The sequence below is a fragment of the Orcinus orca genome, chromosome 7, assembly GCF_937001465.1.
Source record: "Orcinus orca chromosome 7, mOrcOrc1.1, whole genome shotgun sequence".
In the NCBI taxonomy this organism is placed as follows: domain Eukaryota; kingdom Metazoa; phylum Chordata; class Mammalia; order Artiodactyla; family Delphinidae; genus Orcinus; species Orcinus orca.
The window spans coordinates 114,476,335-114,492,309 of record NC_064565.1 but is presented as its reverse complement, the minus strand read 5'-3'; the positions used below and the strand labels follow the sequence as shown (position 1 = coordinate 114,492,309).

Here is a 15,975-nt window from a genome sequence, read left to right as displayed (position 1 = left end):
TTCTGCAGTGTGAGGATTTATGCAAAGGCAAAAACAGCGTTTGAGCCTCATCAGGGTCTGAGCACAGTACTCTCAGCACTCAGAAGGCAGTCAGTAAACACAAAGGGAAGGGTCGAAACGAGGGAGGCTTAATTGTTTCCATTCCTTACCATTCACTTTCTCAAAAAATTCTAATCAAATGGATCGCTCACTGCTGTTTTCTCCTAGCTTTACAAGTCCCTAACAACATTTTGTTTCAGCATTTGGACAGGTAATGGGAAAACATAATTAAAGCAAATGGTAAGATCATGGAGCAAAGCCTTGGCCTCAATTTTGTCTGTTAACTGTATTACATTTTTATTGTGCAAATGAGCTATTGCTAAAAACCGTGAAAGCCTTACTAAAACATTTCTGGTAGTAAAATGTGATCAACATGCATTTGACGATAGCAAATATTTAAAACAAACTAACCAAAGAACCCATTCATCTGTACATTCCTTATAGCAGTAAACATAAATGATGTATCAGGAGAATGAGGTACATGTCTGAGGCGTGGATCTGTAAAGATACCCATGATCTAGAGTTAAGTAAGAAAAAAAATAATACCAAGTCTTAGAATAGTGTGACCTTGATCCAATCAATGCCAAAATAGCTGTATAGTTTGGAAGTTTGTTTTTTGGTTTGTTTTTTTTTAAAGATCCAAAAGGATACTGTAACCTACTGCCAGCAGTGTTAACCTCAGGCCGGGGGGCAGACAGGGAAAGTAATGTAAGGGCGGCTTCTACCTGTTCTTTTCTATATACCTATACTGTTCGAATTTTTTACACCATGCCTTATTTTCAAATCTGATCATATGTGAAAGTAACTGAGAAAATATCATGATTTTTGAATTAGTCTTAAAATACGTAAATTTTCAGAGCAAAAAAAAAAAGCCATTAAAATTACTTACCTTGCTAGAATTAGATTTTTCTCCATTAGAGTCCATGCAATTTTATTTGATTTTATTAGCAATCTCTTTTAGAAGACCCTTGAGATCATTAAGCTTGAAAGGGGAAAAAATAAAACTGGTCTTAAGATCAATTTTCCAACTTTAAATTTTAAATTATGACTCTATGGCTTTTCTATGAAATAGATGTGCTATATATAAAATAGGAAGTATGGTTCATGCCTGGAGTATGGCAGGCTCCAGGTGATATTTCAGACTCTGTCCATTACTAACTTTCTGAAATCATATCACAAGCAAATAATCATTAGCACCAATTAGGATTAGCTTTACTCAAATACAAATCACTAGTGATTCCTACATAGAAAGGATAGATTACAACACAGAGAAGTAATATATAGAAATAAAAATATTATATGTAACTAATAAAGTTATAAGGTACCAATAAAGTTTTGCTTTGATAAAAGTATAATATAATGAAAATAATGTGATACAATACTAATCAAGTTTTTGCAAATAAAGTGTCTCCCCTCACACACACACACACACACACACACACACACAAACAGTATAAGTAGCAAAACAATTTAAGTAAAAAGCATGATAAAATTATTTTCAATACATGCATATTTCACAAGTTTTTACACAAGATGCACGAAGGTCACTTTAAATTACAAGCTATACTTTTACACTTAATAAAAGCTGTAGACATGACACAATCTCTGTATGATTGGTTTCCAACTTGCTATGTCACTCACTCAAGGAAAACTTTCTGTTTAACTTAGGCTTATTTCCAGTATTAACCTCTTCATTTAACTCTTTCTTTAAAAAGGACAAAAAGAAACCATAAGGGCTAATGGCTGCCTAAAATAAAGATGGCATAGTAAGATTCCTACTTACAGACTTAAGGTCAATGTGAATAACTTTGTTTTCTGGTGTAAGAAGGAGACGGAGAAATTTTTTTTCACTGGAGGGGCTTTGGAGAGATTTCTGTATTGGTTGACAGTAAAAGGACTTTAGTGTGACGTTTAGTAGGATTTAAGACACCAAGAGCTTGCTCCAGAAACAAGTGGCCAACCCTAAAATTCTCCTTGCATAGAAAGGAGAGACTTTTTGTTGTTCAGAAGAGAAGGGGTAGAGGAAGGGGGAGGGGATAAAACGGGGAGAGAGGGCAGGGGAGCAGGAGAGAAGCAGGGAGAGAGGCAGTGAAATCCTGTGGGTGGTGGCCCATGTCTCAGTGTTGTGTGGTTTGAGGTTTCCCTGGGATCTGCCCAAATTCAACTAAAACCTGCAAAAGGCATGGTGTAGGTGGACTTCTTGCAGGAACCAACAAAGGGGTGGAGCTCCACAGACAGGGAGATGCAGAGGGGGCTGGACCCACAGGCACTCCTCTGAGGACCCCACAGAGCCCTGGCTCACACGTGTGTGTGGACAGCCACCAACTGGGACTCCAGTCATCTGTGACACCCTCGGCACCACGCCCACAACCGTCATGCTCAGGTCCACTGTCTCCACCAGAGGGTCGCCCCGCCGCACCCAGACACGCACTGGCCCCTGGGAGTCAGTTCAGCTGCTCCAGTTCCTGGATCTCTGGCTGACCTCCGACCCAGGCCCCGCTCTGCCCCGTCCCCTTGCTGCCATCCTGCCTATGTCCTGCGTGCCCCAGAGCAAGGGCAGTGGCAAGTCTTGCAGAAGCTTGAGCCCAGCCCCAAGTGTACTTTCCATCGGCTCCCTCCAAAGCCACCTTAGTGAACCCACAAGTAAAACAACTCAACACAACAAACAAAAATAGACTGTTTTCTCTACACACACACTTAGACAAGTCCCTGGCACCTCTATTCCCCAAACCAAACTGTTAAGCCCCTCTTATGTGGCCACTCTGACCGCTCAGAGGGATCTTTGAAAGGAACGTTCCCAGGTGTGTCCCCAGAGGCTTGCCCTGCACGGGAATAAAATCCAGCCCTAAAGAGGCCAGCAAGTTCCTGCCAAGGACGACCCAGCCTCCCCCTTCCTTCCAACTCGGTGTTCCCCTGGTCCACGCCATCTCTCTCCAGCTGCCCAGAACATTCCATGCATCTCTGGACTTAGGGCCTTCCCAGCTGCCGACCTTGCTCCCCGGTAATGCAGACACGGGCAGTCTGGGACATATGGCTGATATGGCTAAGAAAAGGGTTACCGCTATTGAATCCTACATAATTCAGCTGGAAAATGCTCCTACCCCCAAACCACTTAACAAGGGGTCCATTCATGAAATGTGGGGCCCATGTCTGCTTTCACAGCACTTAGCCCAATGCATGGCATATGGCAGGTGCTCAATAAGTATTACAAGCTGTGTAGCTTAGGTACCGATGCAGCAGACAATATATTTAAATATAAATATATGATGTAGAGAAAGTGAATAATCCTATAAGGCTTTATATTTATTCTATATTACATATTATAGTCATCTAATATACATACTCAGTGTTAGAATACTATCCCCTATGCTTCCTTTCATGCATTCTAACATTTTTTAAATTTTTAAAAATATCCAGCATTTTTCTTTCCCCTCTTCACTGATTATAATCATGATATACATCCTGGCATGATTGTTTATGTCCAGATACTCAACTCTAAGAACACAGGAGTCTTCCCAGCCCCTCAATTAAAAATCAGTACCAGTACATCAGGAGAGCAGCCGTAACGAGATATACTCCTGCGTGATGGCGTGTCTCCAAAGATGGCTGCCACGTTTCTCCCTGTCCACGTGTCATTCCCACACCAAGAGGTGGAACGTGAACAGGGAGAGTCTACTGCTCCCCCACCTGGATCCCAGCCAGCCTGGGGCTGCTTTAATCAACAGATGCTGGTGGACGTGCTGTCATGCCAGGTCCAGGTCTCGCCTTTAGAAGCACTGGTGGCTTCTGCTTCTTCACGCTTGGAAGCCAGTCCCTATGGAAAAAGGGGAACTGCCCCGAGACCCCCAAGCCTCATGAATCAGAGATCACATGGAAGAGAGAGGCCATGAGGAGGACCACTGAGGTGCCAGATCCTGGCCTCACCGCCAGCTGAATCCAGCCCCGTAAACCCAGCTGAGACCACCTGAAGCAGAAGAACTGCCCGGCTGAGCCCTTCCGAAACCCCTGACCCAGAAAAGCAAGAGTGAAATAAAATGGTTGTTTGAAGCCACTAAAACGTGGGGTTGTAGGGGCTTCCCTGGTGGCGCAGTGGTTGAGAGTGTGCCTGCCGATGCAGGGGACACGGGTTCGTGCCCCGGTCCGGGAAGATCCCACATGCCGCGGAGCGGCTGGGCCCGTGAGCCATGGCCGCTGAGCCTGCGCGTCCAGAGCCTGTGCTCCGCAACGGGAGAGGCCACAGCAGTGAGAGGCCCGCGTACCGCAAAAAATAATAATAATAATAAAATTTTAAAAATGTGGGGTTGTTTGTTGCACAGCAATAGGGAACTAAAGCAAACTGTGATGGAAACATTCGACTGTCAGCACAGAACGTACCGTCGCCCTGAGTGGTTGAGTCCTACATATGGAGCAACCAGCTCCAGGGGAGGCAAGGGGAGGAGAGAAGAGAAGAGGGGAGGCAGGGGCGGGGTGGGGGTAAGTAGGAAGGTACCAGGCTGCAGTCCACCGTCCTGCACGAGGCCAGAGTTCAGGAAGGGAGGCCCATGGCAACACGGCTCAGATCTTTTAAATGCTGCTGGTAACTAACACGTAAATACATACACGAGAAATTGTGAACCGAATACATGATCATCTTAGAGCTCTGAGAAGAGCACCTTTTGTTCATTTATTCAGTGTTCCTTGAGGCCCTACTATAGGCAAGGAATCGGGTGCTGGAGACCCTGCCACCCCTGATGGCGTATCGTCAAGCCGTGGAACTGCACAGCCCTGGGGAGGGTATGTGACTCTGTCACCCAGGACGCCATCCCCAAAATGCCATGGATATCACCTCCTCCTCAGACCCTAACAGGGAGCCGACATTTATGAATCGATTGTCATTTCTGCTGAACCAAATCCTAATTTCCAGCTACCCAGCTCAGGGTGGAGGTGGGCATACTCTCTCTACGTCTAACTCACGTGTGTATTCTCGCAGTCGCAATTCAAATGAAGTGGATGACAAATTAGAGTGGCAGCAAAGACTGGCATAGGGTCTCTAGGCTCCCAACCTGCTTTTCTGAGGCTTTCTGGTACTCCCTGCAAGCATCTTACACCTGACAGAAAAAGAAGGGGTCCTGGGGTAGACAGAGACAGTCGTGGAAATGGGACTGCGGGACTATTCCCGTGCGGGCTGGGAGCATCGGAGAAGCAATTCCATTCCACCACCCCGACTTTGTGCAGTGAATAAAGAAAGCTGAGTATAGAACAGGGTCACATCCATTTTTTTTTAAACAATTAACTTCATCTATTTTTGTCACTGGCCTCTAGCTGAAAGCTCAAAGATAATGGAGATTTAAAAAAATAATTCCCAAACTATAAACAGAACTATACCTTTGTATCCAGCTGTCTAAAACGATGCCTCATTCTTCAAGGAAGTTAAAAAAAAAGAGAGCGCGAGAACAGAGAGAGAGAGAGAGAAACAAAATGGGTTATTAGGCTCCATTTCGCAGTCTTTTAAAGCATAAAATACAGTTCATTTTCATCTTCAACTAAATCAACGTCACCTGCTTTTACCGCTTTTACTTTCTTCCTAATACCCAAGCGAAGCAGAATCCCACTCTCACCCCAGATGGAAGGACAGCAAATAGATGCTACCTTTGTTGATGGGGCGGTGGAAGATGACCTGTAAGGTCCGTCCCTTCCTTTCAAAACTAAGCTCTCCACGTCTAGGGATGGAGGAGAATGGAGGGCATCTGCTTTGCTACTCAAAGAGAAAAAGCATGCCTCACATCCCCTGCTCCCAATAGCTGTGTTGAACCTAACAAAGGGATTAGTTGTTCTTATGTTTACGCTTTCTTTGTTAGACTGAATTCTGAGCTGTGTTTGGAGCTCTCTGTAAGAGTGACTTCTGACCATTAACCCTGTTACCCCACTTTAAACACGAAGGGCACGCTCCAGGATGCCCTGCATCCCACATTCCTCATGGACCATCTAGGGAGACAATGACTTAGCTAGTTCTATGGGATGTTTACAACAACGCCATGCGACTCATAAAGGGCGTTCAGAACTTCTCAGGGACAACTGTCTGTAAGAGACCAACCAAAGGGTTTGGCCATCTTCTAATCGCTTGCTTCTTCCTCACAGGGATACACGTGCAGGCCCTGCAAGGTAACTTCTGTTCCCCACAATCCTTGGGTCTTCCTAGAATCCACCTCTGCAGCAGTGGCATAGGGACCCACGCTCTTGTCACCCGGTCCCACAGCCCTGCCCTTCAATCAGAAGGACAATCAGATGGCAGGTGGGTGGTTTTTGCCCTTCCTGAAAGGCTGACACACCCTTTTGCGTGTGTCACCTTCAGTTGCCTGAGCCACATCCTTTTGGTGCCATTCCTCTCTGCCGCAAATTCTCTTTACAGAGTTTGCTCAAAGAAGCTGCCTGTGTTCTGCCAGCTTCTGTACACGAGGGGAGGCTCGCAGAGCAGGAATAAATGACTGACATACTCCTCTGATGTGTCGTGGGCTTTCATGTTGATCTTGACAAGGTAATTTTCTTTCATGACACCCTCCCATGCCAGAGTCATGTTGTCTTCATTCTTGAAACCTTGAATAATGAGACAAAGAAAAACATTCAGATTGCTTCCTTTGCCCCCTTTCCCTCCTGAATCGATACCTGCTAGGCATTCTGCCATGCCCTGGAACCAAGAGAATTAGATCTGTCCTGCACAGGCTGATGTGACTAATGCTACGTACTAGTGAGAGCAGCAGACCCATGGAATATCAATGAAGGTCTTGGCAACAGTGAAGAATGGGAGCTTGCATGAAATAGGAACGCAATCTTCACTGCAACCAGAGATCCATCCACAGCCGGTCTGTGTGTCTTGTGACTCAACAAAATCACTTCCTTAATGAATTTGGTTCTCACATTTCTTATGTGTTCCTGTTCCTTTTTGATGACATCAAAATACTACTCTGGGGGCTTCCCTGGTGGCGCAGTGGTTGAGAGTCCGCCTGCTGATGCAGGGGACACGGGTTCGTGCCCCGGTCCGGGAAGATCCCACATGCCACGGAGCGGCTGGGCCCGTGAGCCATGGCCACTGAACCTGCGCGTCCGGAGCCTGTGCTCCGCAACGGGAGAGGCCACAGCAACAAGAGGCCCGCGTACCGCAAAAAAAAAAATAATACTACTCTGATCATTCAGGTGGATAATTACTGATGGATTGTCTATTCTCAACCTAACACGGGGGTAGAAAGTTTGGAGGAGAGGAAAATCATCCCTGGACCTCATTCCTACCCTCTTGAAATAGGCAGTCTGGGTGTAGACCTCAAGGCTAATTCTGATGTTTAGTTTTTTCCTCTCACCTAAGCCAGGTGTGCTGCAAAATTAGCCTGGGGAATGTTCCAGCAAGATTTTTAGTTCAATTTTTTTTTTTTTTTTATACAGTGTCTCAACCTTTCAGATGGCAAGCAAACAAAGGAACAAATCAACCTGTCACCTGTGTTTCAGGTACTAGTGCAATGGACAGCAGTCCTCCACATGAATTCACGGGGAAAGAAAAGCACATATGTTCATGCAAGTGTCCACTTGGAATAAATGTATCTCGTGTTTACTTTTCAATGTGTTCATCTACATGTTAGAGTTTAGGAACTGTTTTAAGATCTTCCTAGACATAAAAAGAATTAATTGGGAGTCAAAGACATACAGAAGTGGCAGGATTGAAGCAACTCCTATACAGCAAATAAAGATTTATTTTTAAACGGTGGTTATTCACTTTAGAAAATAATTCCTAACGGAATTTCTTTCAAGTGGATTTTTCCTAGCAAAGTCATCTTCAGTGTCTTTTCCTCAAACGAAATGTATGTAGAAGCCCGACAGGAGTACTTAAGAATCAATGGAAAGGATAGGTCCTCCTTAATTCAGGTGGCTAAAGGGGAAGAATGACCAATGACCCAATGTCCAGCCTCTCTCACCGTCAAGGAAATGCTGATTGAAACGATGACGCAGCATTGTCACAACCAAACTGGAAAATTAGCAGAGGCTAAAATAATGACTGTACTCTCTGTTGGAGAAGATGTAAACAAACAGGTTTCCCACATAATGGGAAAATCTGTAAATTGTTACAGCCTCCGGGAATGAGGGATGGGAAGGGGGGCAGACATATCAAAAGTACATACACTGTATCTAGAAATTTCTCTTCTAGAAAGAACTCAAAGGAAAATATCACTGATATGCTCAAAACTGAATACATAAAACTGTTTCTCATAGTGTTATATAGTAACAAAAGAGGAGAAACAATCTACGTGTTTAACAAGGGGTTGGTTAAATTGGGTACGGTATACCCATAGGCTGGAATATTCCACAGTTAAAAATTGTTATAAAGATGTCTATTTATGGCTATGGGAGATGTTCTCTGGGAGATTATTAGTCAAATGAACAAATTAGATTTTGAATGTGTATGCACAGAGCAATCATATTATCATACACCCACACAAGAATAAGAGAATGAATACTGGTATGTTATCAATATCTATCTCTGGATGGTGGGTTACATCTGCTCTTTGCTCTTTCTTAACTGTGCTTTTCTGTGTTTTTTGAACATTTTATAAATGAGCTTGGATTACTTCTTCAATCATGAAAAACAGCAAATTTTATAAAAATGCAATGACTGGGAAGCATATTTTTTACCATTACTTGAAGATGTCACCAAGAAAGTACCAAAAATGGAAGTTTGGATTCTACCTTTTCTGAAAGTTATTTGAAAAATCTTGCATTTTCCTCTAAAGAAGAGCAATTTTAAGCTTAAACCCCATGATTGTCCTATCACTGGAGGCAAATGCAAAGTAAAGGTAGGAAATGAATTACCGTGAGGAGATTCGACAACCACAGGATGCTGTGGTTCCGGAATTAGGCATCCCTAAGGAGAAACAAATGAGCAGGCGGTGACCAGGTCCCCCCAGAAGTCTAAAGGATCCTGTCCTGTGGTCTCCCGTTCTCCCTATTTCTCTATTCCTTCCTGAGACTAAGAACTGTTAGAAGAGAACATCCATGGCTCACTGTCTGTTTCTCCGATTGTTGTGAGAGCATCACTTTCCCAGGGGCCTACCAGGGACACAGGTGCAGATTAACACAGCTCATTTCTGACCTGTTTGCTTTCTCTAGTTGAAGCTCTTGTCCACTTGCTGGCCAGGTTGGGGGATTTGTTTTCATTTTTATGTTCTTTCTTGTACTTAACCGTTAAATAAGTTTGGGGGGAATGTAATGCATTTCGTTCTGCCTTCTCAACCCATCCTGAATCTGGAGGACTGATTCGTCCTTACCTATAACACCGAGTTTCCTGGTTCCATTGATCCTGGGCTGAACACAATGTAACTTTGGAGAGTGGACCTTCATCCCATACGGCCCCTCTACCTACCCACCCCCAACTGGAATCCCACTAGTGATAGGGAATTCACTACCTCACAGGGTATCACGTCATTTCCAGATAGTACTAATTGTTAGACATTGCTTTGCCTTTATATTGCGTCAAATCTTCCTCCCCACAACTTTTATCCATCGTTTGCTTTTGTTCTCTGGAACGATTCAGGAAGAAGTATGAAACTTTTTGCCGGAGCCTCTAGTCAGCAATACATTTCCTAAATTTCCTTTGCATTTGTCTCCAAATCTGTGGCATGGATTGGTCCCCTGAGCTCTCCCTCAGGTTCTGCAGACACTCATCCATGACATGGCTTCAAAACGGACTCAAAGATAGTTCTGAGACCCTTCATTACGCACCTCTGATCTTTGGGTGTGGCCTTTGAGTACCAATTCCAGGTCTCAACTTTCAGTTCCCATCCCAGATATAAAGACTTTTCATTCTTTTTGTTAGAAATGACTCACTTTGTCCTCCATGGCAAAATGATGAGGGGAAAGGCAGCAACTTATCCAAATTGTCAAAACACCTTTCTTCATTAGGAAAGGCATTTACATATGTGTGATAGCTAATGACATTCCCCAAACTGCCATTTAACGTCTTCAAATAATGCTGTTAAAAGAGTTGACGATGAGGATTCTTTAAACTGTGACACGAGATGGGGGTCGTTGGTACATTTACATTCTGAAAGCCAGACTTTAGGAGATCATGGCTCCAGGGATAACACAGAAGTGAGTTATGACTAATATTTAAGGTCATATTCCTGAGTATCTCTCCTCCATTTTTCTGTGTAGTTAAGGAATCCCACAAAAAATGATGGTTCTTGGCAAGTTCCATCAATTATCATGTCTAGGTTAGTAAAGTTCGTATTTTTTACTTTCTGAATCATCAAAATATCGGGGATACACTAAAGGGACAGGAATGATTGGCCCAATACAGAACGTGAATCCCATGATGGTAGTCATTGACCATTTTACCAGGTGCAATAAAGAAAAGACCAGAGGGCAACACAAACGCACAGCCAGCAGCCCCAGGGAGACACAGCACAGTAAACAGTAGGAATAAGACACAGGCAAAGCAGACAAGCTCTCGCATCCAGACAAAATTCAGTAAACTGGAGACAAGACCAGCCCAACGGTGTTCCTTTCATTGTTTGTACTGGATTCTCCCTTAGATTCTCCCTTCCCCAAATTGCCCCCAACACCCAGTTTTTTGCTATTTAACAGAGACTTTTCTTCTTACCCATAGTGATCCATTCGGGGGACACATCTCAAGATCCTGCCCCACTCTCCAAACCCTAAACTGACTGCTCTTCCCCGAGTCAGGAGAACGAACGTCAGGATCTGAGAAGCATCATTTTACATAGTGAGCTGAGGGTGTCTGCTGCTTGGCCCTGGGAGTTTCTTTGTTCACTTCCATCTTGAGGGAAATAAGTTCAATCAGCAAGAGGGTGCTTGACGATTTATGTGACCATTTCTTGCACTATCGTGTCTTCTGTCTGCATTTTTTCCTTCCCCTGGGACTCAGGATGTACACTGTGACACAGCAGGCAGAGGACGGGAGGCAGGAGACTGTGTGGGGCTAGAATCTGGCTGTGGGACACGGACCAGGGTCTTTCATTAGTCTCCCTGCAACCCTTGGCTCCCTGGACCCCTCCCACCTGTCCTCTGACCTCTGTAACTTTTCTCTCTGACCGCTCCTCACTCTCTGGGCCCCTCCCAGCATCTACGCCTTTGCCTGGCTAATTCCAACTCATCCTCTTAGGTCTCAGTTTCAATATCTCCTTCCTCCAGGAAGTCTCCCCTGACTCACTCTAGTCTGGGGTGTAAATGTCCACAATGTGGCTATCATGGCACCCTGCACATTCTCTAAATTCATGCTTCCTACACTTCTCTATCAAGGCTTTCTCGTTTTCTTTCTTCTCCTGAGATTATGAGCCCTGTTTGAGGGCAAGGTTAGCCGCTGGCACCATTTCCACAGTGCCTGGCTGCCGCATGGTGGGCGCCTGGTGCATATTTGTTGAATTAATGATCCCCAGGCCCCTTTCACAGAACTGAGAGTAGATGTGTGTAAAGAAATGAACGCCTCCTGTAATACTTTTACAGTTATTTCTCGTTCATGTGCACAGGTAGGGAAGGCCCCTCTTCACGCTTTGCTTGTCTTTCCCATGCACCGTATCCATCCATCCCTGCACTCCCTCCGTTTTTAAACCCAGATCTGCAGAAAATGTGGGGTGGGTTTTACAAAACTCTTCCAAAGACAACTGTGGCAGGAAATGAGGTTGGTAGGCTCTTGCTTTTGGAATTTATAAGAACTCAGTGATTTTCCTTTTTTACCACTCTATTTAGACATTTCATGAGAATGTTTTCATTGGTTCTTGGTGGTTGTCTAGAATCTAAGTGATAAGACTAACTGGATAGTTCATAAACACTGAGGCACCCACTTCTATCCCCGTTGCTGGAGGTCATTTTCTGGAACCAAGCTGGTACTTTTCTAGGCCATCCGCATCTATCACAGATCCTGCTCAGAAAGGAAGTGCTCAGGAAAGGTTGTTTCAAGGAAGGAAAACACAGCAGATATTCCAATTGCTCATGAAACTATATCATTTTAGAAAGTGGCAAAGAAAAAGCAGCAAAGGACTGAGAGCGATCAAGAAGCTGTTTCTTAAAGGTCCACGCTCAGCTGTCTACGCTTTTGAGGCTCCGGAAAAGCACCGCAAATAGGGCTGTATACGTACATAGGGTCAGCCTAGGTATCGAGCATTTCCCTATGGCGAATGCGGTTATAGCCATTATAGCTGAGAAATTTTTATTCTAAACTGTTCGAGGCATCAAAGATAATTCTGGACTGAGACATGTTTTCATTTCTAGTGTGTCAGATCTAGGTTTAACATGTCAGGTGAGTTAATGAGAGAGAAGCCCGCATGCACACCGCCCCCAGTGGCAAGGACTCAGCTCAGCTGTGATGCCTGGGTGGGGAGGGCGGTGAGAACCTTGCTTTCTCTGGATAGGCCAGCATGGGAGCGGGGCAGGGCGGGGGCGGGGGCGGGGGGCGGGGGCAGGGCACTCTCCAGAGAGCAGCTCATCCAGCTTGTTCAGGGGATGCCTGGTGTGATAAACGGCAAAACAGGGCCACAGATTCTGCCCACCCCGTGTGTAGGCTGCTCTCCCTTGAGATGGGTGGGCCTGTGACTTGCTTTGACCAATAGAACGTGGCAGAAGTGATGTCGTCTGACTTTCTGAGCCCAGGGCCTCAGAGGCTATGCAGCTTCTGCTTTTTGTGGGAGTCTAGGCTCCAACTGTGGGAGCCTGAGCTGGAGGAGACTGAGGCTCCCTGATGACAGCCCAGCCAACCCCACACATGTGAGCACACGTGGACACTGGGACCCGCCAGCCCATAGCCTACCTGCCAACAGCCAGACACCACAAGGGGCAGAGACCAGCCCAGGACTGACCCATGGAGTCAGGGGCAGATAAACAGTGGTAGTTTTAGGGAACCAGATTTCAAAGGGTTGTTTCACAATAAGACACAACAGATCTGCTTAGAGACTCAGATCTACTTGTTTTTCTCAAGAGTGGGACTGGGTATGGAAATCCCGCAGGTACCAGGGCTGGGTCCAACCTGCGTCACTAACTCTGCCTCCCTAGTCAGCACACGGGGACACTGCTGGGTGACCAGCAGCCCCTGCACTGACAGGGTTCCTGAGATGCAGGACTTGTAGTTTTACAATAGGGATGGTCCCCGGCAAACTGAGACAAGTCGGTCACCCTAAGTGGACATACAGAATGCAGGACGCTCAGTGCTAAGACGGGGACGTTCTGGGCAAACCGGGACAAGTCAGCCACCCTAGGCCCTCGGCACTTTTGCCATTGTGGGCCCCTTCCTGGATCAAGAAAATATGAAAAAGATATATGACTGGGTTGGTATAAGGACAAGTATATACCAATAGGTTTTCTGTCACCTAAAAGTTCTTTCTTTTTCTTCTGATTTTTAAAAGAAATGAAAAGAACTGTGTGGACCCCAAAGTGCCTGGGCCCCGTCGCTGTGCAGACATCAGTCCTATGGCTGCACGCCTATCCACCCACCGGGAGATGGAGTCCCCAGCTTAAGTCTGAGGCTAGAAGACAAAGTGTACAAGCCAGTGGTGCCCTTTCCATCTTTTCCTTTGCATCCAGACATCCAGATGAATGAAAATAGGCCTCTCCCTCCCTTGTGCTGAATTTGGTTGAAACAAGTTTGTGGGTGAGGGAGATCTGTGCAGCTCAGTGGCTCCAGGAAGGGGCGTTAAGTACACCTCGGGTCGTGGGGAAGAGAGCCAGATGTGTGCTCCCTGCAGCCAAAACGATGGGGACCCAGGTGTGACTGAGGGTCAGGGGTCAGAGATTCCGACTCCCACGGCAGGGGCAAGGAGAGGGGCTAGGTGGGGATCCGTCTGCCCAGAGTTTGTCGGGGCTGAGGAGCTGGGTGACCACGTGAGAGGGAGAACAAACTCCACAGTCCCCAGCAGAGAGAGTCTGTGCAGAGTGCACCCCTGGAAACCAGAGGCTCCTGTGGGGCAGCGGCCCCCAGAGAGAGCATCGCCAAGTCCCGGGAGCTGTGGCTGGCGCGAGGGGGCAGGCAGGGCATGGCTGAAGGACCCGCCAAGCGCCCACACAGCAGAGGGTCAGTTTTAAGCTCGCACCAGGCCAGGAAGCACAGAGCCAGCCCAGGGCAGCGCCACCGCTGCTAAACAGCATTTCTGCTCTTTCCCCTCCCTTCTCCCTGTGCTCCAACCCGGAGAAGGTCAGGAACAGCAGCTGGTGAGTGAGTGGGAGGGAAGCGAATAAGAAAGAGAGAAAAGCCAGCAGCCCATCCTTCCCGACAACTCCACCGGCTGGGAGCGGCCTCAGGGTAAGAGGAGTCTCCCCTCTGAATGACGATGAATGGGCTGCTTAATCTATTGGACTGCAGGTCCTAATTTCTAAATTGAGACTGTTTTACCAAGTAAAGTCATCATAAGCTTTTCTAGTTCTCTAAGAACGACCAGGAAAGTCATGACCCCTGCTGGAATCAAAGCTAAGATCTCGCCCTGTCACAGCTCACCCTTCCCCCTCCCCATATCCTCAAGTCCGTTCTCCAGTAGGTCTGTGTCTTTATTCCTGTCTTACCCCTAGGTTCTTCATGACATTTTTTTTCCCTTAAATTCCATATATATGTGTTAGCATACGGTATTTGTCTTTCTCTTTCTGACTTACTTCACGCTGTGACAGGGTGAGAGAGAGGCATGGACATATACACACTAACAAACGTAGTAAGGTAGATAGCTAGTGGGAAGCAGCCGCATGGCACAGGGATATTGGCTCGGTGCTCTGTGACCGCCTGGAGGGGTGGGATAGGGAGGGTGGGAGGGAGGGAGACGCAAGAGGGAAGAGATATGGGAACATATGTATATGTATAACTGATTCACTTTGTTATAACACCATTGTAAAGCACACCATTGTAAAGCAATTATACCCCAATAAAGATGTTAACACACCATTGTAAAGCAATTATACACACCATTGTAAAGCAATTATACACACCATTGTAAAGCAATTATACACACCATTGTAAAGCAATTATACACACCATTGTAAAGCAATTATACCCCAATAAAGATGTTAAAAAAAAAAAAAAAAAGCTAAGATCTCCCAGAGAATAAATGTCACACAAGCAACAGAGAGCTTTTGACGCACCCCATGAATCCTGCTCGCTGAACATCCTATTTACATCATTATTATGTACATCCACAAGTGAGCCCCCTGGAATACGGCTGTCCCGGCAGATCTAGAAGGCTTTCTTAATCTACTCTTTCAATGCATATATATGTATCACTGAATCACTTTGCTGTCTAGGAGTAATTAACACAACATTGTAAATCAACCATACTTCAATAAAAAAATAAAATAAAACAGCTACGATAACACTACCATTAAAAAAAGAAAAGAAAAAACAAGAAAAAAAAACCTGTGGGCACGGACAACTGCTCTAAGTATTGTAAAGTCTACTAAAATATTAATATTGTGCTCTGTAAATTCAAAAAACAAACTACTCTTTCTCTCGAGTAAGTCACTGGGGGGCTCGATGCCTGAACTTTACAGACAGACACCTGTGAGCGCTGAAATAACTGTGACTAACCCTTCCTGTTGAGATGTGGACCCGACACGCTTCCCCAGAATGAAGCCCTGCCTTTAAGCCCCAGCACAACGGATGAGCCACTCACAGCAGGCGGAAGACTCTGCGCTCCTCTCTTTGCAGCAGCAACGGAAGCATTTCTTGACCACCATGTAGAAGTAGGCGAAGACCACGAACGGGAAGGGAACGTTGAGACGGTTGCAGTATTCCTGCACCAGGAAGTACCTCTGGAACTTCCAGACCTGGTCGTTGTTCTCCTGGACGGTGCCCACGGTGTAGCTGGCGGGGGGTGGGGGTGGGAAGAGAAGGTCAAGCCTCAGCTTTCCATAGGCCTGGCCATTTCATTGCCGAATATGGTGATATTGGTACCAAGCTCTCACTGCCATAGGAGAGAAGAATCTATG

General features: G+C 45.8%; 1 protein-coding gene across 2 annotated transcripts in view; it reads right to left on the bottom strand.

The window, feature by feature from the left end:
- The window catches only part of TRPM8 (transient receptor potential cation channel subfamily M member 8), a 117,012-nt gene that overhangs the window by 5,447 nt on the left and 95,590 nt on the right, over positions 1 to 15,975 (bottom strand). For both annotated transcript variants that reach the window (XM_049712392.1, XM_033424780.2), the window contains exons 22-25: positions 15,660 to 15,850; positions 6,513 to 6,612; positions 5,404 to 5,437; positions 929 to 1,021 (exon numbers count right to left, since the gene is read on the bottom strand). In XM_049712392.1, the coding sequence (XP_049568349.1) occupies positions 971 to 1,021; positions 5,404 to 5,437; positions 6,513 to 6,612; positions 15,660 to 15,850 (376 nt within the window). In that variant the 3' untranslated portion in view covers positions 929 to 970. The remainder of the gene's footprint in view (positions 1 to 928; positions 1,022 to 5,403; positions 5,438 to 6,512; positions 6,613 to 15,659; positions 15,851 to 15,975) is intronic.